This window comes from Rhinoderma darwinii, chromosome 10 (assembly GCF_050947455.1).
Source record: "Rhinoderma darwinii isolate aRhiDar2 chromosome 10, aRhiDar2.hap1, whole genome shotgun sequence".
In the NCBI taxonomy this organism is placed as follows: domain Eukaryota; kingdom Metazoa; phylum Chordata; class Amphibia; order Anura; family Rhinodermatidae; genus Rhinoderma; species Rhinoderma darwinii.
Window position 1 is genome coordinate 74,188,784 of NC_134696.1, and position 26,483 is coordinate 74,215,266.

A 26,483-nucleotide genomic window follows, 5' to 3' on the forward strand; every position below is an offset into this window, starting at 1 on the left:
TGTCCCTAGGGGTGATGCATGAAAAGCACATGACAGCTGAGGTCAGGGATTGGCTGCAGGAGCTTCAGAGACCAGACCCACAGTAGGGGACATTTCAAGGTAAGTATTGGATAGTTTTCTCTTATACCCTTACATACCCTAGGGGGAAAAAAAGTAAGAGTCCTAGATAACCCTTTTAAATACTACCTTATTAATGTTATATGTACAGTGGGACTACTAGGTATAACACTTGTTTTTGTTTCGGATCTAGGAGGTTGATGGACCAAATGATGATGATCAGCATGTAGGAATTACAGCACTTGGTGTACCACGTAAAGCCTTGGAGTCTGCAGAATATTTAGGAGCAGAATTAGCAGACCTGTTGCTGAGCAAAGGCGCTAAAGAGATTCTGACTGTGGCAAGACAGCTAAATGATGCCAGATAACGCCAAACGCAGAATACAAACAAAGAGTATTTCTCCAATTCAGTCCACGTATATAATGTTCATACACTTTTCTATTCTAAGTAACACTGTTTGGAGAACCTTGGCAGATCACATCATTTTAAGTTCTCATTGTGCAGGCTCCACTGTCTGGAGAAGTCTAGATATGCCCAGGCATTATCATATGGTCTTTTAGCTGTCAGATTGGTTTTAACAGTGGCCCTGTTCATATTTTTATGACGCAGAAACCACGCCAAAAAACACCTCCAGTTGATTTCAACGAGAGGCAGAGGCGTTTTAGTTTTTTCTCCCCGTGAGTGGAAAAAAGCGACATGACCTATCTTGAGGCGTTTTCAGCCTCAAAGCCCCATTGAAGTCAATGGGAGACGGAAAAAAGCGCAGCAGTTTGTTTGTTTCTGTGTTTTTTGGAAAAGAAACGCTTGCGGTTTTTTCCTTTGCCTGTTGAAGAAAAAGGTAAAAAAAAAAAACCTTAAAACGTGTGTGTGGTGCAAAGCCACTGGGAAAAAAAACGTAATTATCCCAGGCAGGATTTTCTACCTGCAAAAAACTGAACTAGGCCGTAGTCCTTTACAATGTCCTGCTAAGATGTGGAATTTAACTGATAATGTGCCCAGTTTACTTCTGGTTATGACAATTTGTTGTAATATATCACAAAGAAGCGGCTTCACTGCTGTAAAGGTTACAAAGAAATCTGCTGCAGCTTATCCAGATGCATTGCAAGGAATGCCTTTATCTAATTGTCTCACTGCGGGGAAGTGACTCACATCTGTGGAGCTGAAAACTGTTTTGGATAAATGATGCGGACAATTAGGCCCCTGTTCACACTGCGTTTTTTTTTACACTTTTTTTTTTTTACGCAGAAACTGTCGGAAAACGCACCAAAAAAAACTTAAAGGAGGAGGAGTTTTTTTCCCTCGAGCTGTAAAATCGGCTCGCGGGGAAAAAGCAACATGCCCTATCTTTGGGCGTTTACGTTTCTGACCTCCCATTTTTGCCCGCGGCGCTCAATGGCCACGGGTGAAAAACGGCGTGCAGGCAGATCAAAATCTTCTGCCTGCAAGAAAACTCAGTGTGAACAGGGCCTTAAATGGCAGTATGTTAATATTATGCATTGTTGAAAGTGTTCAGGTATGTGCAAACAGTTTCTGAAAAATCTGCAGAAGAAAAGGAAATATATATATATTTTTATTTTATCTGACCGTGCTGGAGAATCCTAATAAAGCTATCTTGCCCCCATTTCTGTTAATTTGATTCATGTATTGCCTTTAAAGTGTACCTTTTACCTATAATGGGGGAATCTTGTATTTTGAAAGCTCATTAGCCCCTTAAGAAATTAATAATTAATAATGTTAAAAAAATAAATAAAAAAAATAAAATATGCAAATTACCTGCAGGAGTCGGGTCTCAAACTTCTGGGTAAAGGTATCCTGGCATACCCCCACAACCCCGAACGGCAGCATTCAAGCTCAGAATGTGAGATCTCACATTCTGTCCCAAAGAGTCCTTACTGTTGTATTAATATAGAAATTATGATTAATACAGTAAATAGAGTTCTTTGAGACGGAAAGCAAAATCTTGCAATAACCAGTGTTCTTGCATTCTGGGGTTGTGGGAGGATGCAAGTGGTGCCGGGATACCCTGCCCCAAAGGAGTTGGGTCATTTGCACAGTGAAAGTAAGCCAAATCCTCAGGTATCTTTAAGTTTTTGTTGTTTTTTTAAAAAAAAAGACCTATTTAGAAAACAAATTTCTTAAAGGGAACCTGTCACTAGGGTTGGAGCCACTAAACCACCAGCATACCATTATGCAGCTGGGGGTTTAGTGTTCCAAACCTGCCCATGTCAAAAAATTTCCGTTTCGGGCACAGAGAGTAAAGTAACTTAGTTTACCAAGATAAGCCTGGAAGCTGCATCAGGCGCATGCGCCCAATGCCACCGGGATCCTCTCGGTAAGTTATCATTTACTTTAATAACTATCCCCAAAACATCTGATTTTGACGTGGGCAGGTTTGGGAAAAATTGTGCTAATGGGGTCTTAAATAAAACGTGATAGCTACGTAAACACTTAAAAGACTATTTTATTACAAAAATCTATTGGTGGATATATAGAAGCTGTATTTTGCGCTGAAACCCGAATCTGTCAAGTCAGTGGGGCTGACTGCTTCGGTAACAATGGGTTCACCTGTTAGGGTATGTTCACACTGTTTTCAGACGTTTCTCAGGGCATAAATGCCTCGAAAAACACTTGAAAGAAACAGAAGCTGAATGCCTCCAAACATCTGGCCATAGATTTCAATGGGAAAAACAGCGTTTCCTTCAGATGGGGCGGTTTTTTTGTTTGTTTTTTTACACTTCCGCTTGAAAAAGCGGTACATAAAAAAAAGGCCGCTAAAAAGTGCTGGTCACTTCTTGAGCAGTTTTTCATTGTCAATAGAAAAACCGCTCCAAAAAACGTTTTAAGTGATTTAAAAACGGCTGCAAATCAGATGCTGTTTTCCCTTGCAAACAGCCCCATATTTTACAGCAGTTTTTACTTTAGTGTGTGAACATAGCCTTATCAATCACATCTACGGTCATGTGATCTATATTTGCTCAATTCTGTGTGTCAGGCACGCAGGACCCACTCACCGAAGCAGTCAGTCCCGCTGATCTGCCGGATTCAGGTTTCAGCGCAAGATACAGCTTCTATATTTCCAGGATACATAGAAGCTGTATCTCAAAGTAAAACCTATTTTGAATAAAAAACAATTACAAAATTACATTAAACACTAATACAAAGTTTTCTAAGGTTTACATAAGCTTGAAAGGTAATGGAAATTGACTGCTTACATCTTAAAATAGCTATGGACAGTTTATTTTTTTTCTTTAAATAAAATAAATAAATCGTGCCATAGCCTCACACAGCAGCATTGAACCCGTCTCAACACGGCTGAAAACTGCACCAGCACGGTGTTTTGATGCGTTTGTCAAATTGCTTGTTGATGGCCGTGCAGTGATGCGCGTAAAACTGCTGGTTACCTACAAAATCACGCGGCCATAAAAAGCTATTCATTAATTGCTGCACAATATTTTTTTATCAGATTCATAGGGAAACTGTAAGTTAAATCATGACCTGCTTTATCTGATGCCATAGTATGTAGGTATTCTTCACTAAAAGTATTGATGCATTTGGTGATTTACAGCCACACAAGGTCTACATAAATGCACTGCCCCTGACAGATCAGAACATAATGTTACTAGAGCCACAGAGACTTACAAAAACGGGCTTTGGGCTTGTAACTTCAAGTAATCAAATCTTAAAACTGATAATATATTAAAACTTTTTGGGCTGAAAGTAGCTGACACCATATAACTAGAGTCTGGCAATTTAAAACGATCCTGCGATTTTATTCTTGCAAGCATCAGACTCTGTTCACACTTTGTTTTTGCAACACAGTTTAGTCATATGCATCCTGTTACATACCTTACCATTTTCTTGGGACAAAATAACCTGCCTCTTATGCGCAGCCAAAAACCTTATGGCGGAGTTACATTATGTGTGTTCCTTTTTTTTTAGATGCAGAAAGTGGTTTACTCATTTGCTTAGACTTGCTTGCCATTAACACTGGAATATTGGTTTCCAAGTTCTTACAGGAAAACTGGGACCAGTGCTTTAGAACTCACCAGTTTAAAGAGGCGCTGTCACCAGATTTTGCAACCCCTATCTGCTATTGCAGCAGATCGGCGCTGCAATGGAGATAACAGTAACGTTTTTATTTTTAAACTAGCATTTTTGGCCAAGTTATGACCATTTTTGTATTTATGCAAATGAGGCTTGCAAAAGTCCAACTGGGCGTGTTTAAAGAAAGTCCAACTGGGCGTGTATTACATCTGGGCGTGTTTACTTCTTTTACTAGCTGGGCGTTCTGACGAGAAGTATCATCCACTTCTCTTCAGAACGCCCAGCTTCTGGCAGTGCAGACACAGCGTGTTCTCGAGAGATCACGCTGTCTCGTCACTCACTTCCTGCCCCAGGTCCTGCATCGTGTCGGACGAGCGAGGACACATCGGCACCAGAGGCTACAGTTGATTCTGCAGCAGCATCGGCGTTTGCAGGCAAGTAGCTACATCGACTTACCTGCAAACGCTGATGCTGCTGCAGAATCAACTGCAGCCTCTGGTGCCGATGTGGCCGACACGATGCAGGACCTGGGGCAGGAAGTGAGTGACGTCACAGCGTGATCTCTCGAGAACACGCTGTGTGTCTGCACTGCCAGAAGCTGGGTGTTAACGAACAGAAGTGGATGATGCTGATTCGTCAGCATCATACACTCCCATTCCTAACGCCCAGCTAGTAAAAGAAGTAAAAACGCCCCGATGTACACACATAATACATGCCCAGTTGTACTTTTACTGTAAACACGCCCAGTTGTACTTTTGCAAGCCTCATTTGCATAAATACAAAAATGGTCATAACTTGGCCAAAAATGCTCGTTTTTTAAAAAATAAAAACGTTACTCTTATCTACATTGCAGCGCCTAACGTTTTTATTTTAAAAAAACGAGCATTTTTGGCCAAGTTATGACCATCAACTGTAGCCTCTGGTGCAGATGTGTCCTCGCTCGTCCGACACGATGCAGGACCTGGGGCAGGAAGTGAGTGACGAGACAGCGTGATCTCTCGAGAACACGCTGTGTCTGCACTGCCAGAAGCTGGGCGTTGTGAAGAGAAGTGGATGATACTTCTCGTCAGAACGCCCAGCTAGTAAAAGAAGTAAACACGCCCAGATGTAACACACATAATACACGCCCAGTTGGACTTTCTTTAAACACGCCCAGTTGGACTTTTGCAAGCCTCATTTGCATAAATACAAAAATGGTCATAACTTGGCCAAAAATGCTAGTTTAAAAATAAAAACGTTACTGTTATCTCCATTGCAGCGCCGATCTGCTGCAATAGCAGATAGGGGTTGCAAAATCTGGTGACAGAGCCTCTTTAAGGATAGTCTTATCAAGATTTTCTTTACTATTTTGGGTATTTTAAGTCATTACAGCTACATACTACACACAATATAGGCTTCACATGCCAGTCTATCCAGGATGCAAATAGTCTGTTAACCCTTTCAGGACCAAGGGTCATCGATGCCTCAATGACCCGCCCCATTTTTTCAAATCTGACATGTCATTTTATGTGGTAATAACTCTGGAATTGTTTTGCCTATCCAAGCGATTGAGATTTTCTCGTGACATATTGTACTTTGTTAGTGGAAAAATTTGGTCAAATTCAGCTTATTTGTGAAAAAACTTTAGAAAAATTATAATTTTTGCAAATTCTTTAATTTTAAATTTATCTACTTGTAAAACAGATAGTAACAATTTTGTGTGGTATTACTAATTAACATCCCCATATGTCTACTTTATATTTGCATTGCAATTATCAGCAGCAATTTCTCAAATTTTTAAGAAAATTTCAAAAGGCTATTTTGTCAAGGACCAGTTCAGTTCTGAAGTGGCTTTGAGGGCCTTATGTACTAGATAGACCCCGTAAATCACCCCATTTTAAAAACTGCCCGCCTCAAAGTATTCAAAACAGCATTCAGAAAGTTTATTAACCCTTTAGGCGTTTCACAGGAATTAAAGCAAAGTACAGGTGAAATTTACAAATTTTTTTTTTTGCTGAAATTCATTTGTAATATGTTTTTTTCTGTAACACAGGTTTTACCAGAGAAATGCAACTTAATATTTATTGCCCAGATACTGCAGTTTTTAGAAAGATCACAAATGTGGCTCTCGTGTGATAATGGACTAAAGCACCGGCCTCAGCAGTAAAGGAGCACCTACAAGATTTTGGGGTCTCCTTTTTTTAGAATATATTTTAGGCACCATGTCAGGTTTGAAGAGGTCTTGTGGTGCCAAAACAGCAGAATCTCCCCAAAAGTGGTTTTGGAAACTCCACACCTCAAGAAATTTATCTCGGGGTATAGTTAGCATCTTGATCCTACAGGTCTTTCATTTTCAGACATATTCCAATAAATAGAGCAAATCTACTTTTTTTTCTTTAAAAAAGTGCTGTTTGGACCCACGGCAGAGCTCAGAAGAGAGGGAGCGCCATTTGGCGCGCAGGTTTTGCTTGGTAATAGTTCTGTTTGGGGTTTTTCTGGTATTTCAGTTTATAATGTGGTGGCATATGTAAGCTGGGCAGAGTACATCAAGGCATAATAAGAGGGTAGAATAATGGGGTAAATAAATACTTCATAGATGTGTTTCCGGTGTCGCACTGATAAATGGTGCCCAATCTTATCCGTTTTTGTACACTCTTCACAATTTCTGACGCTATATTCTGAGTGCTGGAACTTTTTTCTATTTTTTCTCCACCGGAGCCGTGCGAGGGCTTATTTGTTACGTTCCAATCTGTAGTGTTCATTGGTACCATTTTAGGGTACATGTGATTTTTTTTTTATCACTTTATTCCTTTTTTTGGCAAGCAAAGTGACAAAAAACATACATTTTGAAAATCTGTCTTTTTTTTTTTTTTTTACAGTAATCACTGTGCGCTCTAAATTACATTTTACTTTATTCTGCGGGTCAGTACGATTACAGCGATACCATATATATGTAGTTTTTGGTTTTGTGGCGTTTGCGCAATAAAATCACTTTTCTATAAAATAATTTTTTGTGTCACCATATTCTGATAGCTATCTTTTTATTTTTCAGTCAAAAAAGCTGTGTAAGGGCTTGTTTTTTTTGCGGGACGGGTTGTAGTTTTTATTGGTATTTTGGGGTAAATGCGACTTTTTGATCACTTTTTATTCTATATTTTTTGAGGGGTGATGACCAAAAAAAAAGTGATGCTAGCATTGTTTCATTTTTTGCGGCGTTCAACGTGCGGGAAAAATCATTATAGTTTTATAATTTAGGTAGTTACGAACGCGGCGATACCAAATATGTGTACTTTAACGTTTTTATTTTTTCCTATAATAAAAGGCTTATTATTATTAGGAAAAGCATTTTTTGTTTTTGTAACTTGTTTTTACACTTTCTAAAACCTTTATTAGTTTTTTTTTTTACGCTAAGACCTGCAGCACTGATAGCTGAAAACACATTACACTACCTAGGTAGTGTAACATGTTCTAAACCGGCAGTGTGACATCGACAGTCACACTCACAGGAAGCCTACGAGGACCAACTGGTCCTCATAAGCTTCCGTGAATGGCAGACCCGGAGGCCGGTTTATGGCCGCCGGTTTTGTCCTGCAACAGATGGCAGCACCCGCAATCGGTCCTCGGGAAAGTTTGTTGTAGCAACAAACTTTCCCTGCGATCATGTCTCTGGGACCAGAGGCAGGGGTTAACAGCGCTATCCGTGTGTCAGCACTACTCAGAGACATCCAATTGCGCTTTTAAACACCCACTGTGAATTTACATCGGCACTGCACAGAGCCCAGCAAGCGCCGACGTGAATTTACTGTGGGCGGTCAGGAAGCAGTTAATAACTATGATCATATTCTCTAGCCGAACCAATCTGTTCAGCTGTCTGAGAACAGATAGCTGGGGAGCTACGTACACCGCCGGCGTCAGAGCGATCTCCCCAGCGCTATGCCAGCAGAGGTCTGCAGATTCACGACCTATCAGCACGGGGTATATGCGAATAGGACGTGAATCTACAGATTGTCGACATGAAAGGGTTAAAGGATATAACAACTATGAGAGTTATTCACACTCTGTTACAAGGTATGAATAAGTGAAAACTATTGTCACTAGCTAAAGAGGCAAAAACACAATCTCAAACTTTTGCAAAAAAAAGTGTAGTTAAACGTTCGGCAAACTTCTGACATGTCAGAAATTTGGATTGGTGGGGGGTCCAAGCACTGAGACCCCCACCAATCGCTAGAACGAAGCACTCGTGTGAGCGCTCAGCTGCTTCGTGCCTGTTTTGGCTTTTTCCGGAAATAAATGTATCGTGTACGGACTCAGATACATCGGCTTTCCGGAAAAAGCCAAACCGAAACTAAGCAGCTGAACGCTCACACGAGTGCTTCAGCTGCTTCGATCTAGCGATTGGTGGAGGTCTCCGTGCTCAGACCCCCACCGATCCAAACTTATGACAGGTCAGAAGTTTGTCAAACGTTTAGCTACAGTTTGAGGAATTTCCCTCTTAATTTTACATTAATGTAAAAAGTGAAATAAAAAGGCAAACTAATTAAAAACATAAACCTTTTAATATAACAATTAACAAAAATTCTGTTTTAAGTAATTCAAAACAAACCGGCTAATGTAACACAAGCCAGTCCAGGAACGGCAATTAGTTTGTCATTGCGAAAAGGAAAGATGGACCAGATTCTTAACTGTGTAGGAGCTTCTCCGATAAAATTATCGTTTCTTCATATCCTAGAGATGGCCTGAAACCAGCAGCACGGTCATTGGGAACAGTTCGAGTACAGTCCATGGTGGATGTCACACATCATAGAAGAGTCTAACCAATTGGTACCGGATTAAGAAGGCAGAGCAGCTTCCTAGAACCTACCAAAGCAACAAACAAAAATGCTGTAAAGGTTGACTATTCCTTATATTGCATTTACTGTACATAAACAGACAAGTTTTAAATGTTATTTTTCATTAAATCCAACAATTGGCATTGTATATCTATCGTACATTAGGAAAAGTAGTGCACATTATGCATCAGAGCAAATAAGGGTCAGAGACAATTCGGCATAGATTGTTGCAGTGTGCATTATAAAATATTGCAATCATGTACAGAACATACGGGTTGTCCTTTACTACAAACAGAACTGTAAAAAAATTCCACGGTGCTTAATCTAAAAGAGGAAAACCCATGGTGCCACATTGTGCAGGTCACCAGTTATGGTAATGAAAAGTAAAGGTGGTGATATTTGTGCTCCCCGGAACAACTCTAATGTAAGCAGAGTAATTAAATGTGCTGAAGCTAGGTCCAAACTGGTCCACACACTGTAACCGCTAGATATAGCATATAGGAATAAAAAAGCTGAACCATAAACAGTGCTGCTAACATCAAGGAAGAATCCAGGAATAGATATAAATAATGACCGCTTTATTGGAAATGCATAAGGCTATGCGTTTCGACACTGTTTAATGGCCTGAGGAAGACACTGGTACAGAGATAAAAACACACCTCATATACTCACAAGTAATATACAAGCTGGTTCAAACGGAAAAAAACGCCACAAGAATTAACTGCTGTGACGTCAGAAGGTAGTTAATGAAAACAGACAATCTATTAGTAATGCGGTATGTGCAAAAGTAAGAATTAGTTTTACCGGTAATTCCGTTTCCTTGAGACCCCCCATGATGGCACACTAGGAGGATGATCCCTTGACCTCTGTAGGGACAGGAAACCGAGAGATTAAAAGGGCCCCACCCGCAGCCTCCCTCCAGTGTGTACCATATCACTACACCGGAAGGAATTAGCTAATCCCAGCAGTATGTTAACTTCACATACCACAAATAAGGTAGGGTGGGTAAATGTATGCCATCATGGGGGACTCCAGGAAACTGAATTACTCAGACTAATTCTTACTTTCCATATCGTCCCCTATGACGGCACATTAGGAAAATACTAAATGAAATGGCTTAGGGTGGGACTACTGCATGAAGTACTTTTCGGCCAAAGGCGAAGTCTCTACTGGATAATAGGTCTAGCCTATAGTGTTTTGCAAAGGTAAGGGAGATGGCCCAAGTAGCTGCAATACAAATCTGGTCTAGCGAAGCTCCTCCCCTTTCTGCCCATGATGCAGCTGTGGATCTGGTGGAACCGACTTTCCCTCCAGAGAATAACAAATTTTAATTGGTGTCATTATCCATCTAGCAATGGTAGCTTTTGAGGTTTTTTGTCCTTTTTCCCACAAAATTGGACTAGGAGGTTGGAATCTCTCCACTAGTCTGCAGTAACCTGTAAGTATTGTAAGACTGCTCCTCTCACATCGAGAATGAAATTCCTCCTCTTTGTGATTCCTGGGGTCTTAAAAAATGAAAGGACAATCTCCTGATTTCTATGAAAATCTGATACGACCTTTGGAAGGAAATTAGGATCGAGCTTTAGTATTTGAAGACCGAATTTTGTAAAGCGACCTTGAGAATGAAGAAACACCCCAAAATCTATCACCCGGTTTCTCCTGTTTTCAAAAATGCCCCCATTGTGACCCTAATCTGTTGCCTGGACACACGGCAGGGCCCGAAAGGGAGGGAGCACCCGGAGACTTTCAGGACACACATTTTGCTTGAAAACGTTTCAGGTCCCATTACACATTTATAGAGGCACTGAGCTGCCAAAAAGATAGAAACTCCCCTTAAATGACCCCATTTTGAAAACTAGACCCCTTAAGGTATTCATCTAGGTGTGTACTAAGTATTTTGACCCCACAGTTTTCGCAGGGATTAATGCAAAGCAGGTGGAAAGAAAATTGTATTTAACTTTTTTTCACAAATGTGTCATTTTAAGTTCAGATTTCTTGTACAGGAGGATATGAGAATAAGGAAATGCACCAGAAAATGTATCACCCTGTTTCTCCTGTGTTCAAAAATATCCCCACTGTGGCCCTAATGTGTTTCCTGGACACACGGCAGGACCCAAAAGGAAGGGAGCACCCGGAGGCTTTCAGGACACACATTTTGCTTGAAAATGGGAGGATTCTACTTTTCTAGATTGAGAAATATATGTCCCTAACAGTTTCTACACCCTATTACTATGTCGTGCTAAGAAAGCAGCTGTCCTGAAATCATGTCAGTCCATAGACATTATGTATATCAACCCGCTCTGATATATAGTAAGTTAGAGTGGGAAAATGTATTAAACTGTTGGCGGAAAAAGGCAATATATCCAAAAAAAAGGAGGAATGTATCCAGCTATGTGGAAAACTAGAGCATGTTCACAGGATGAAAGAAAATTTGTAGGGCTGTAATGACTTTATTATTCAAAGTGACTGGTCATACAACGTCTCTTTAGCTCCATCAATCCCTATATAAGGGACGAATGTGCCAAGTGACGCGTACACCATAACAAGCCCCTGCCCGGCCAGGTAGGAACTGCCATGTGCACAAAACACCCAATCACCTGTAGAATATATAAAAGGGGCAGTGTCCCACACCGTATGTATAGATACAGTAAAAGGACCACTACTCCCCAAATTAATGTCGCTATTTCTAGAAGTATTGTCGGGTGTAAGATGTCCACCAAAAACCCGAACAAAACTGTAATAAAGCCCATAATGTATTGATAAGGAACAGCTCGCTTATTAGAAATCCTCAGAATAAAAAGAAAAAATTATGCTGTATCCCCAGTCAGTAACAGCTATTTATGGCAGGACATAGTCATAACGGAAAAATAAATAAAACGCTTTCAGGGCACAATTTTATCTTGAATGAATTTCAGGGCCTTATTCCACTTTATATAACTGGGTTATATCCCAAAATGACTCAATCTAGAAAAGTATATTTCCTTCCCTCCCCAAAAAAAGTGATAAAAAAAAAAAAGAAATCTCAAATATACAGCAAAGCTGCTTCCCTTAAAAAAAAAAAAAGAAGGTGTACAGAAAAATAAAATCCTAAATAAATCCTGTATTTTAACTTTTATAGCTCACAAAAGAAAATTAGTAATGTGCGACGGTATGATAGATTTCAAAACAGGGACTTATGCATAGACCAGGGTTGGAAGGACAAGCGGAACAATAATATCGTGACTCACTTCGCTGTCCTTGTTTGCTGCAGACCAGACACCGTTTTTTGGGGTATTTTTGGTTAGGTGTTGAAGGGATGGGGTGTAAAAAATGTTTTTCAACAAGTCGGCGTACATCCTCTGACTCATGGACTACTCTCTGGTCTGCAGATTGAAATAGGAGATCTTCAATCACTTTCTCCTGAAATTCAAAGAATGTAGCCCTGCCCGCAGATTTTTTGTACAGGACAAATGCATTGTGCATCGCAACCTGGATGAGGTATATTGCCACTTCCTTAAACCACGTTCTGGTTTTCCTTTTAACCAGATAAGGTTGTAACATCTGGTCGCACAAATCTACCCCACCCATGAATTTGTTATAGCCGATGACACACAGGCTTTTGTCTATCTGTTGCACTTGTATGGATAGTGCTGATCATGTAGACGTCCTTACGGTCACGAAATTTTAAAGCCAGCATCTTCTCAATTGCATGACTCCCCCTTTCGTAGTTTTTTATCCACAAGTTGACGTGGGAAACCTTTGCGATTCCTGCGTGTTGTGACACAGGCTCCGGTGTTGGCACAATGAAGGGCGCTAAACAATGGCACACTGGTATAAAAACTGTCAAGTGTATACATGATACCCCTTGTATAGGAAAGGGACAATTAAATCCCACACAATCTTACCAGTGGTACCAATATTTGGGGGGCACCCTGGTGGATTAAATTCACTATCTTTACCCTCTGTGAGACAGTGACAGGTAAAGTCATTGAGGGAAGGTACATTTCTCCTAGAATCCTGTCACATGTATCCTAGGCTCCAGGGAATGAGTAGTTCTTGCAATAGAAAGCTCTAGCTTTCCAATCTCTGCTTAAGGAAAAGCCGGAAAAAGGGCCTGGAGTTGGATTGGAGAAGAGCAGGGCGGGTTCCCCAATCCCTAGTCCATCTCTGTTTGTAGGACAAGGCTGCTGCTCAATTAGCTGCACCTGTAGCCTGTGTATAAAAAGGTGCAGACAAAGTGTGTCTGAGTCTCACCCCTGACTCAGACTGGAGACTACTAAGGCTGGAGTAGCATGTAGTAAAGACCTGTGTTACTTTGTGTCAAGTGCCTGGTAGGAAGGCACTCGGTATAGTTAGATAATATCTTGTTTAGTTAGTGCTCAGACGAGCAGGATTTATTGTGTATTTTGCCTTGTTGTACAAGAGGCTGTTTCTTTGACAAGAATAAAAACACAGGCAAAGCCCTGTTATGACTTTTAATGCACGGTGTCCCTGACTCTGGCTACAAAGAAACCGCTGTACCAACCTCTCCTGATGCTAAACCCTCACAACTCGTAGATCTTAAATGCACATGTGTAGCCAGTAGTGCTTTCACATAACTTGTAGATCTTTACCCCGTATTTTGCACTTTTTGAGGGCATGAATTGGCGGAATGAGAGACGCCCTTTGAAATTCATTAGCGATTTCATCCACTGCTAAATTTTGTTCAGGGGTATATGCTCCTAAAAAGGAGGAATTAAGAAAATTTAGCAAAGGCCTTCATTTATACAGCCAGTCACGGCTTCTGTCGCTGGAAGGGGGTGCCTGTAAGTTGTCACTAAAGTGGGGAAATCGCATAAGTATTTTGTACCTGCTGCGTGACATAATGCCAGAAAAAATGGGGGTGGCATGTATAGGGCTTGATGCCCAATATGACCTAATAGAGGTTTTTTTTTTTATAATTCCCATGTTAAGGGTGAGGCCCAGAATTTTTTTTATTTCCATTGCATTTGTGGGATTCCACAACCTGGCATGAGGTGACAAAGGCTTATTTGCAATGTACTGCCTGGCATACAAATTTGTTTCCTGCACAAAATGTTCCAAAACTTGGTCCGTAATAAAAATATTAAAATAATTTAGTGGTGAAAAATTACTGACATTGGGACTTATGCCAGGAGTAGCAATAAAGTCATTTATGGTGGGATAAAATAAACTTGTGGGTTCCCACACTAAATCGGTTTGGTGGGGTTGTGCAATTTCAGGGGCTGCACTTTGAACGGATGTTGTGGCAACTGCACCGTCTCCCATATCACTGGTACTGTGTCTCATATCCATAGAATCCCTTGAAACGACACTTTCGCTGTCGCTTTCAAGTAAAAGCTCAACTTCAGATGCAGAATCCGTATCAGAGCATAGCATCTGATAGGCTTCCTCAACGCTGTATCTTCTGGCAGCCATAATGATAATACAGTCTAAACCGCAAATAATAAATGTAACTAGCGGTTTCAATTTTTTTTTTATCAACTAATCAACGAAGAACATTAAAGGAATTAAACTTTTTTTTTCAAACCTAAACCCTACGCCTAACACAAACCGTAAACCCAAGCCCAGAACAGCACCCTACGCCATCTAACAGTGTACCCTAAAAAGGAAAGTAGTTTATAGTACAATTCTCAGTATATACACAGTAAATATACATACATACATATATACATATATATATATATATACACTATAAAATACTGAAAAAATTGTTTGTTTTTTTAAACTGTGTGTGAGGAACAAGTGATTTTGTGAGGGGACACTGACACTTGTATCGGTTTCTCTCCACAGCTAGAACAGAGTGAGGAGAAACAGATACATGTTTTTACTTTTATTTTACTGTAGTGATCACTATGATTGGATCTCATAGTGAACACAAAATATCAGGAACCAATACTATTGGCTCCTGATCTCTGCTCTAAGAACAGAGCTGGTAGCAACAGCTCGTTCTTAGAGCAGGAGCTGTCATTTAGACACTCCCGGCGGCTCTGTACACAGTAACAGCATGTGACCGCTGTGATTGGCTGTCACAGCGGTCACATGCTGTTACGACGAAAATCGGCAGGTCCTGATGGCTGCACTAAGAGCCGAACCGGTTACTTACAGCCGGTTTTTAGTGCAGACTTCACCAGGGTGCCGCTAAGCCCTCTACTACAGCGACGCCAAAAGGCGTCGTTGTAGACTGAGTACCTGCACCACCTGACGTCAAAAGACGGTGGGCGGTCGTTAAGGGGTTCCAAGGGGGGTCTAGTTAGGGGCCTGAGGAACACGAAGTGTTCTTATTGTGGGGATGACTGTGTAATGGTCAGCCTTAGTCTTGAGGCTGCATACATGAATCTTTTCACCCACCTGTGTTCTGACAGTTGGGTGTCAAAAAACGTGCTAAGTGCCGAGATCTGTACTCGGAGGGTGCTTGGGCTTACCCTAGATCCAGCCCCTGCTGTAAGAAATCCAAAATCTGCTGGACGACCGGATGATTCTGATCCGGGGGTTGGTTTCCACACCAGGAGGTAAGTTTCTTCCAAATCGCCAAATAAATTGCGGAGGTAACAGGCTTGCGACTTGCTTTTAGGGTTGCTATTTCTTTCTGGGATAAACCCCTTTCTCTGAGCAGTGCCCCTTCAGGATCCAGGCTGATAGATAAAGGTTTTGGAGACGGATGACGTAGCGGCCCCTTTACTAATAGACCTGATTTTAAAAGGAAGTTATATCGGGTCTTCCAGTGCCAATTCCCTCAGGATTGGAAACTAGGCCTTTTTTTGGCAAGAATGGAACAATCAAAATGAGCTTCAGATCTTCTTTGTAAAGCTCTTGAAGAACCCTTGATATCAGCAGGAGTGGTGAAAAGGCATATGCTAGATCCATGTTCCAAGGTTGAGATAGAGCATCTATGCCTAGGGGATGATCCTGGGGGTTTAGAGAGAAGAAGAACTCTGTTTTGGAATTTGATCTGTTCGCAAAACAGGTACACTTGAGGAATACCCCATAGCTGTGTGATCTGAAGGAAGACCGCTTGATTTAAAGACCATTCGCCCGGATCTAGGATTTTCCTGCTGAGGAAATCTGCCTCTGTGTTCTCCAAGCCTTTTAGGTGAATGGCCGACAGAGAAAGCAGGTTTTGTTCTGCCCAAAATAATATTCTCTGAGACAGGGAGAGCAGAGTGGGAGATCTGGTTCCCACCTGATGTTTCAGGAAAGATACTATCGTCATATTGTCTGACAGTATTTTGACATGGTTGTTCTGAAAGTTGAATGAACTTGACTTCAGTGTTACCCAGACTGCTCTAAATTCTTGGTAATTTGAGGATCGAGCCGCTATGTTCGGTGACCAAGTCCCCTGAATATAATTGTCTGGGAGTTTGGCTCCCCAACCTTTCTTGCTCGCATCAGTTAGAACTAAGATTGCTGGGGACTGGTGCCATATTACACCCTTCCTGAGGTTTGAGTGCTCTGTCCACCAATGTAGGGAAGATTTTATCCCCTGAGGTATCTTTATCTTCAGCTCTAGGGATATTTGTTTCTTGCACCATGAAGAAAGTATCCACCTCTGGAGTGGACAGAAATGATTTTGGCTCCAGGCCACTGAATAAATACAGGCTGTCATCTGACCTAGTATACGCATTGACGCTCTTATTTTGTAAGAGGTGGCTCTTTGAAAATCCCTGATATTGGAGATTATGGCCCTTCTTTTCTCTCCCAGTAATAGGGACATCTGTAGGGTAGAGTCCGGTATGACCCCTGAAAATTTCATCCGAGTGTCCGGAACAGTTTGATTTTTGATAGTTTATTAACCAACCCAGTTCTGCTAGTTGGTCACTAGCTTTACCTGGGTGGAAAGAATCTCCTGGGTCTCTGCTGTAATCAGGCAGTTGTCCAGGTAGGGAATTATAATTCCCTGTCTGCGAAAAAAAGCTATCACCTCTATCATAATCTTTGTAAATACCCTTGGGGCGGATAAAATTCCGAAGTGGAGGGATGTAAACTGGTAATGGACCACATGGCCCGTCGAGTTCCTTACTGCAAATCTTAGGAACCTTTGCGAGGAGGGATGAATGGGGATGTGGTAGTAAGCGTCCTTTAAATCCAGGGTGCACATATAAGCACCTTTCTTTATTAGGGGAGTGGTGGATGCTACGGATTCCATCTTGAACCTCCTGTAAACTACATGATTGTTGAGGGGTTTCAGGTTTATTATTAGCCTGTATGAACGGTCTGGATTTTTTTTTATAAGAAAAAGAGAGGAGTAGTGACCTTCTCCCCACTGATCCTGAGGTACTTGAGATATTACTCCTGTCTGGTGTAGCTTCCTAATTTTGTCTAACATCTGAATTTTCAGACACGGAGGGTTGAGTTGTCAGAACAAATCTCTTCGGAGGTATGGTTGAAAATTCCACACAGTAGCCGTTTTTTTACTATGTTTAGGACCCATTTTTTCTGGTGATGTTGCTCCATAGATTGTAAAAACTTAACCTTCCTCCAACTCTGACGTCATGGTCTATTTGAGTTGAGCAAGAAACCTCTACCCCTTACAACTTTTGAATAACTCCAACGACCTGTCTTCCCTTTCCCTCTATAGTTCTCACCTTGTGGCCTTTGGGAACTAAAAGGGAAATTTCCTTTTAGCTGGCTTATGCTTTGGAAATCCCTTTTTCCTATCTGCTGCCTTCTCCAGTATTTTGTCTAGATCTGGACCAAAAACCATATTCCCCCTAAAACGGGATGTTACAAAGCCTATTTATTTTTTTTTAACAGTATCTCAACCAGGAGATCTTCTCACGGAGTTAGTGAGGGCCCCTTCCTTATCTGCGAACCTGATGCATTCTGCCCAGGCATCTGCTAGAAACCCTGTAGCTGCTTCTGGGAGAGGGATTGACTCCGTTAATTGGTCTCTGGGCATTCCTACCCAGAGTTGGTTCTCTAGCTCACCTAGCCAAACAAATAGGGTTCTAGCTACTCAAGTGGCTGCTATGTTAGTTTTCATACTAAACATTGATGTCTCCCAGGCTTTTTTTTAGGGGACAGTCAGACTTCCAATCCATGGGGTCTGTTAGCGGAGCCGAATCCTCAAATTGCAAGAATGTTAGTTTAACTACCGTTGCCATCTGAATATCTGCTTTCGGGATCTCGTCCCAGATGCCTGTATCCTCTTTATCAAAAAGGAGATTCTTAAATTCACGGGAGACCCCTAGCCTTCTTTCCAGGTCCTTCCATTTTGTTAATAGGAAAAACCTGCTTCTTTTTTGATCTTAGACCACCAAACATCTCATCCTGGATGGTCTTTTGTTTTGCAACCTCTTCGATATTCATTGTACTCCTGACCGCTTTTAAAAAGACATCCATATCCATGGAGGAAAAATAATATTTCTTCTCATCGTCTAGATCTCTCTCAGGATCTAGTAACCCTAATTCGTCTATGTCCTCAGGATCCTTAAAAGCACAAGAGGCCCCTTCCGTGTCTGAATCGGAAAGGGGTTATTTTGCCTTTTTACATGGGAGAGGAGTGGTTGCATATTGAGGCTGTATGGAGGATAGGGATGATTGTACTTCCTCTCAGATTATGGTACACAAGTCCTCCAAGATGGAAGGTTGTTAATCCTTGATTAGCTTCTTAATGCATGATGTACATAGCTGTTTCTTGTATTAGTCTGTCAGCTTCTTAGAGCATGTAGCGCATTTTTTGGATCTCCTAAGCTCTCCATGTTTAGGCTTTTGGAATCCCTCTTTCTCCACCTAACAAAGAAAGAGGGAGACCCAGCTAGAACATTTACATTTAACATGGCAAGTACTATTTCCCCATGGGGGAAAAAAACGCACGGTAGACGGGCAGGAGACCTCAGAATCAGTAAACTGGGGCCCCACCAGATCGGCCTCCAGGAATGGACATGCTGGGAAACACAGACCTCAGAGGAGGAAGCACGTGGCAATTTGTAACTGAACACGCTGTGTTTGACCTGCTCGTCGTTCCCGATGCAGTCCCCGCTTATGATGTACTTCCGTCCGCGCGGTCATCTGACGCCACTTCCGCCGGCTACTGGCCGGCTGGCTGAACCCCACATGGGTAGGGACGCCGGCGGAAGTGCTTCACTCCGTCCGGTGTTAGTCTCATGAGACCGCAGGCAGACAGGTGGATCTTCGACAAGGGGGGGGGGGAAACCACCGGGTATGCTCCCCCCCCAGTGGAATCCCGGTTGGAAGGAGGAGATCCCCGATCCAGACCTCCCCCGATACAGCTTCCTCTGCTGTAACTACCACAGAAACAGTAACGAAGTGCAGAGATTGTGAATAGACATCCCATGGAATGTCTATTCACGGTCTAAACACTTCAGTATTGTTAATGTGTTAGTATAAGACAGCACATAGCGATCTAAAAGGATCCCTATGCGCTGCCTAAATGAATGGAGAGGAGTGCATGACGCTGATTGGTCAGCATCATACACTCCTCTGTACAACGCCCACTTGGTCTAAAGTAAAAAATACGCTCACTTGGGCATTAAGCAACTCATTAGCATAAATCTAAAATCGCTGATAAAGTTGTAAAAATAGATGTTTTTTTTAAATAAAAAGCATTACTGTCACCTACATTATAGCGCCCATCTCCTTATGTAGGAGATAGGGCACTTAGAACTTTAGATGCTCTGTCACCACATTATAAGTTAAAAAATTAAAAACTGCCTTTTTTTTATAAATGTGATGATACAGGAAAGAAAAAGGACCACCGGCGCTGCTATAAAGGATGTCAAGGCGAGGGAAATAAATATTAAATATTTATTTGTGAGACAACAGGGCTACGCGTTTCGACGCCGGACGGGGGTCTTCATCAGGCCAATACACATTGTGCGATGCACGCACGTTTAAATACACAGTGAAATGAGGATTAATTAACATTCAAACACAAAAGAACCGCCAATGAGGGCGGGTCAGGGGTCAGACGATACAGATTGCATGAACGTCTTTTTGCAAAGACACAACCACCAGCAAAACATGTTTAAAACAATGTTTTTTCCTATAAGTCTTATTATAGAAATAAAATTAAGCAGTTAAAAAAAGTACACATATTTAGTATCCCTGCGTTCGCAACAATCTAAACGATAAAACTATGTTATTGTTCCCGCACGGTGAACACCGCAAAAATAAAACAAAAAAAAAAATGCCAAAGTCTGTATATTTTTGGTTACCATCCCTTCTAAAGTATAGAATAAAAAGTGATCCAAAAGTCGCACGTACCCCAAAATAATACCAATAAAAACTACAACCCATCCCGCAAAAAAAAAGTCCTTACACAGCATTGTCAACGAAAAATAAAAAAAAGTTATGGCTCTCAGAATATGGCGACACAAAACATAATTTTTCAAAAATAAGTGTTTTTTATGTGCAAACTCTGCAAAACATAAAAAAAAACCTAAATAAATACGATATTGCCGTAATCTTATCGACCCACAGAATAAAGTAAAATGTATTTTAATACCCCAGGCTGAACACCGTAGAAAACAAACACATTGTCAGAATTGATGGTTTTTGATCACCTTGCGTGACAAAAAAACTGGAATAAAAAGGGATCAAAGAATTGTGTGTACCCCAAAATGGTCCCAATGAAAACTACAGATTGTCCCGCAACAAATAAACCCTGAAACAGCTCAGGTGGAGAAAAAAAAAGGAAAAAAGTTCTGTCTCTCAGAATATGGCGACGAAAAGCATGCAGAGCGTTCCAAAAGCGGATAAGATTGGACACCACTTATCTGTGCGACACTGGCCATGTATCTGTGATTTATTTACTCCATTATTATACCCTCTTATTATGCCCTGATGTACTCAGCACATTTGAATTCCCCCATCTCTTTCTGTTTACTCTATATATATTTTTAATTGTCTGTGACTTGTTTGGTCTCAAATATTTTTATACCATTACGTTTAACTTTTGTCATTTTATCGATTACATAACTATGTACCGTTGTTTCTTTCTAATTATGCCATTGATAGGAACATACTATTATAATTCAGTGATTTAGTCAACATGTTTGGGCTAAACTCTGACCTGCTGTTTGGGCGGTTTTCTTTCCTCCTCCCTGGTCTGAATTGAACCTAATTAAGACTTGTGATTTTTTGTATTTATACATGCCATTATGTTGTCATTTCATCTTGCCTGAGGAAGACGCCGGTCCGGCCTTGAAACGCGCAGCAACTGTTCTATATCATTGGAATAAAATTATCTTCCATTTATTTAAGCAGCGCCTCAAATATCCCGTTTTTGCTATATCTTTCAATTATCTGATGTACTCCGCAAAGATAACATATGCCCCCACATTATAAACTGAAATACCAGTAAAAACCCAAAGCAGAACTGCCAAGCAAAATCTGCACTCCAAAAGCCAAATGGCGCTCCGTCCCTTCTGAACCCTACAGCGTCCCCAAACGGCAGTTTACATCCACATATGGCAATTTTCACTTTGCACTATCCGCTGGGCACTCATTTCTAATATAGAATCACCTGTGGGTTCAAAATGCTCACTACACCACTTAAAATGCCCTAATTGGTGTAGTTTCCAATATAGGAGTCACTACTTGGGGGCTTGTTTTACTATTTCACCTCAGAGCCCTGCAATTGTGGGCTAATACTGTGAAAATCACCAAAATAGACCTCAAATGCGCCTGGTGCTCTTCCCTTCTGAGCCCTGTCTTGTCCAGGCAAATGATAAATGCCTTGAGGGGTGTCGTTTCCAAAATGGGGTCACTTCTTGGGGCTTACACTGTACTCTGGTACCTCAGGGGTTTTGCACATGTGACATGGTGGCCAAAAACCAATCCAGCAAAATCTGCATGCCAAATAGCGCTCCTGCCATTCTGAGCCCTGCCGTTTGTCCAAACAGCAGTTTATGACCATATGTGGGATATTGGCATAAATCAGGAGAAATTGCTTTCCAAATGGTGGGGTTCTTTTTCTCCAGTATCCCTTGTGACAATGAAGACATTCTACAATTTAGTGGAACAAAATGTAGATTTTAATTTTCGCAGCCTAATTCCAATAAATTCTGCAAAAGACCTGTGGGGTCTAAATGCTCACTATACACGATAGATTCCTTGAGTGGTATAGTTTCCCAAATGGGGTCACTTTTGGGGGTTTCCACTGTTTTGGTCTCTCATGGGCTTTGCAACTGAAACATGGCACCCGAAAATCAATCAAGAAAAATTTGAGGTCCAAAAGCCCAATGGCGCTCCTTCCCTTCTGAGCACCGCCGTGGGTCCAAACGGCAGTTTATTACAACATATGGGGTATTGCCATACTCAGAAAAGTTTGCTTTACAAATGTTCTTTAACACCTTTATCTATTGTGAAAGTGGAAAAATCTGAGCTAAAACGACATTTTATTGGAAAAAAACATACATTTTCACAGCCTAATTACAATAAATTCAGAAAAAACTCTCGGGGTCAAAAAGCTCCCTATACTCTTTGATAAATTCCTTGAGGGGTGTTGTTTGCCAAATGGTGTCTTTTTGTGGTGTGTTTCCTTTGTTTTGGCCTCACAAGACCTCTTCAAACCAGACATGGTGCCTAAAATATATTCTAATAAAAAGGCGACCCCCAAATCCACTAGATGCTCCTTTGTTTCTGAGGCCGGTGTTTCAGGGCCACATGTGGGATATCACTAAAAACTGCAGAATCTGGGTAATACATTTCGAATTGCGTTTCTCTGGTAAAACCTTGTGTTACAAAAAAAAAATGGATTAAAACGGATTAAGGCAAAAAAAAAAACCTGACATTAGTAAATTTCACCTGTACTTTGCTTTAATTCTTGTGAAACACCTACAGGGTTAAGAAACTTTCGAAATGCTGTTGAATACTTTGAGGGGTTCGGTTTTTAAAATGGGGTGATTCATAGGGGGTTTATAATATATAAGGCTCTCAAAACAAGTCCAGAACGGAACCACTTCAAATGACACGTCAGATTTGAAAAAAAAATTGCCTGGTCCTTCAGGCCAAAACAGGCTTATTCACCAAGGGGTTAAAGAGAACCTTTCACCTGCCCATACATGTGCAGCATGTAATGAGCAGGGCTGCAAAAAACCTTGGGGCATTTTAAAAAAAATTCTACCCTCCTCCGTTATTTAGATATCGGTGCCGTTCTATTTGGCGCCCGATATTTAAATAACCCCCTGAACTGTCAATGGGGCATGTAACGGCAAGGGGGTGTGTAACATGGCTGGTGATCTCCTCTCTCCAGCTCTTGCACTGTCCGTAGCAGTAACACGCACCCTTGCCAGTTCGGCAGACAAGTACAAGACTGATCTCTCGCGAGAGATCAGTCCTGTCCTTGTCTGCCAAGAGCCAAAGAGTGAGAGCGTGCTCGCGCACATGCTCTCCTTTCTCCAGCTCTTGCTGTGGCACTGTCCATAGCAGATTGGACAGTGTCACAGCCATGTTACACGCCCCCTTGCCAAATATAACGGCACTGATATCTGAATAACGGAGGGGGGTAGGAAAAAAGTTTAAGTCCCCCAGGGTTTGTGCAGCCCTGCCCATTACATGCTGCGCATGTATGGGCAGGTGAAAGGTTCTCTTTAATGGCACAACTAGAAATAATCTGCATATCTAAATATCACCATAGGCATACAGTGAACTTCGTTTATGATTCTGCTGTTTTGATGAGGACATCGTTGCCTCACCATTGACGGCTGCCTCTGTATAACAAGTAGGATGACGGCTGCAGTGCCCTCCTCATGAACACAACGGAGACATGCGTTAAATGCTCTTTTACATCTGCCAATTATCAGGCAAACGAGCGTCCACAGAATGCTTGTTCCCGATAATTTCCCTGTGTAATCAGGGCAACGATCAGCTGATTAACGAGAAAACAGCTGTTCATCGCTGATTGCATAGTTTTAAACGCCTAAACTATTATAGGTGTCGGCAGCACATCTCCCTGTACTGCCGACGTGATAGAAATGTAGGAGGCAGACACTTCTGCTAATGCAGTAGTCTCTACCAAATATATATTTTTAAAATTTTCAGCACAAAGATGGGACACTGGTCTAACAGTCTCCCTGTGTCCCCTCCTTGGCGGGCGCACAGTGTTACAGTGCAATTGCACCGCTGTCCAACCTAGCTCTGAAAACAAGAATGTAACACGTAGGGGGTACTCCTGCTCGTTGTTTCATCTGGGAGATGGAGAACAGCGCTGAGAGGATGGAGTTATGTCTAGCCCCACCCTCCTCCGGGCCACTGCTTGTAATGTAGTATAGAGACAATGTATCTGCCCTTTGGTATCACCTGTTTGGGGCTCTTTGGCACATACTGACAGAGGCACCACATATCTCAATATAGCCGGCGGTACTACGCCGGTGGCGCCATTTTCTGTTTCATAGCACAGACTAGGTGGGTCTTGGGTGGATCCTCCCTACCTTCCAATTTTGTACTTTTCTCATCCCCTCATGCGGAATCTGCCTTCTCTGATTGGCTGGTCTCCGAACATAAGCCTCGGATTGGCTCTGGGGCCAGAGCCTGAGTGTCCTCTCTGTCTCACCTCCATTTTGACAGACACTGCTGGTGACACAGGACATCCTGACCAGTGCTGCTGCATTTTTGCCTCAGGAGCGATAGCAGGACTGGCTTTTTCTACTTCCCCTAGGCCCAGTCACTGAGCCTACTCCCTGTAGGTGTGTGTGTTTATCCTAACAGAACTAGGTGAAGACGGCCTTTACTCTGTGAAAAGGCATATCTATTGGATTTAGTCACTCCTACTAGTACAGTGTGTGGTTTAGTAACCCCCCCACCCCTTGGGCTACATTCACATTCACAGTAGTGGCTGTGAAAAAATAGGATATGTCCTATTTTTGGCAGTTTTCACACCTAGACTGCTCCCATAGAACTCAGTGAATCAGTTTTCAACAGCCGTTTTTCAGGAATCAATCCTTGAAACGGTCTGTAAAAACTGATCCTGGACGAGGACTCCCACGGACACAGCGCTACTTTGAGCAATGAGCCCAGGGAAGCCCTTGACATTACTGTCCATATATGGACTGTGACATCAGGGGTTCCCTCTAACCCCCCCCTGTAGATCACTGTATATGGACAGTGACGTCTGTTACTCCTGGAGCAGAATCCCTGGCCAGAGCGTTGCCGGGGATTCTGCTCCTGGAGAAGTCACTGGCATCGCTATCCATATACTATCGCTATCTAGTAAAGGAATCGCCAGCCAGAGGGATTCCACTCCTGCAGGGAGCTACAATAGCGCTATCTACATGGCGGTGCCATCTACGGAGGGGGGGGTGCTATCTACATGTGCACGGTGGCACTACGTGGGCTCTGCCACTTTGTATGTAGGCACTGTTACTTTGTGGGTATAATGATATGTGGGCACTGGCACCATCTACAGTGGGCACTATGTGGGCATTGGCACTATCTACAGGGACATAACGGCACTACCTACATGGGGACTATGACGTTTTCAGTGGGTTGGGATTAAAAAAAAAACCCCCCCCAAAAAAACCTGACAAAATGAAATCCATCGGTTTTTGTTTTTTTTAACGGCCATTAAAGACGGACAGAAGAAATGAAGATATGGAGGCACACTGACATTTGGATCAGTTTTTAATTGCCATTTTTTTCATTGTCATGTACAGGCTACATTCACACGACCGTTTTTACAGGTGAAACATGTTAAATAAAACGTATTTCTCCTGTAAAAAACACATACAAAAAAAACCCGGTAAAAGCGCATGCGTTTTTTTCAGATGCGGTTTTGATGTTTCTTTAACCGTACCTCAACCGCTACAAGTGAATACAACCTTTGCAATTAAATTTTGTTTATTTGAGACAGGTGTTCCGACTTCACTCCGCCTCTGTATCAGGGTTGTCAGGACCATGGTGGCCTCGACAGAGACCATCCCATTTGCGCAACTCTGTATCTGAAGCGCATACTTCCGCTGGCAGTCAGTCGCTTCGGTGGTGGATCTCCCCCCTGGCCATTCCTCAGGGTCGTTCCTTCCTCCCACTTAACAAGCCGATGCTATCCACAGATGGCAGTCACAAGGGATGGGGGGGCACTTTTTGGAAACTCACGGCTCAGGGGCTGTGGTTTTAACAGGAACCCTCTCTTTCCATCAACCTTCTGGAATGGTGAGCCATTTTTCTGCGCCTGCTGCACTGGACATAGTCGCTGTCCGGTCACACAGTCAGAGTTCATACGGATAATGCCACGGCTATGGCTTATCTAAATCACCAGGCCGGCACTCGCAGCGTGGTTGTGATGGCTAAGGATGCAAAGGTCTGGGCGGAAGCTCATGCTTCTTCTCTGACGGCAGTACACATTCCCAGGGTTGACAACTGGGTCACTGACTAGATCAGTTGCGAACAGGTGAATCCCAGGGCGTGGTCTCTTCACCAGGAGGGTCTTTGACCAAATATGTCTCAGGTGGGGTCACCAAGAGGTGGACCTGATGGCCTCAAGGTTCAATCGTTTGGTCTCCTGCTTCATCTCTTGAGCATATGGAGGCCTGCATCGTGGACGCTCTTGTGGCACCATGGCACGACTTCAGTCTCCTGTATATCTTCCCTCCTCTAACTATAGAGAAAAATAAAAAA

The 26,483-nt window shown here is 42.2% G+C and overlaps 2 protein-coding genes across 9 annotated transcripts in view; one reads left to right on the top strand and one right to left on the bottom strand.

Moving 5' to 3' along the window:
• HMBS (hydroxymethylbilane synthase) overlaps positions 1 to 1,678 on the top strand; it is a 74,022-nt gene extending 72,344 nt beyond the window's left edge. For all 4 annotated transcript variants that reach the window (XM_075840071.1, XM_075840072.1, XM_075840070.1 and 1 more), the window contains one exon: positions 251 to 1,678. In XM_075840071.1, the coding sequence (XP_075696186.1) occupies positions 251 to 424 (174 nt within the window). In that variant the 3' untranslated portion in view covers positions 425 to 1,678. The remainder of the gene's footprint in view (positions 1 to 250) is intronic.
• A 6,939-nt stretch (positions 1,679 to 8,617) lies between these two features.
• DPAGT1 (dolichyl-phosphate N-acetylglucosaminephosphotransferase 1) overlaps positions 8,618 to 26,483 on the bottom strand; it is a 133,419-nt gene continuing 115,553 nt past the window's right edge. For all 5 annotated transcript variants that reach the window (XM_075840075.1, XM_075840076.1, XM_075840077.1 and 2 more), the window contains one exon: positions 8,618 to 8,937. In XM_075840075.1, coding sequence (XP_075696190.1) covers positions 8,872 to 8,937 — 66 coding nt within the window. In that variant the 3' untranslated portion in view covers positions 8,618 to 8,871. The remainder of the gene's footprint in view (positions 8,938 to 26,483) is intronic.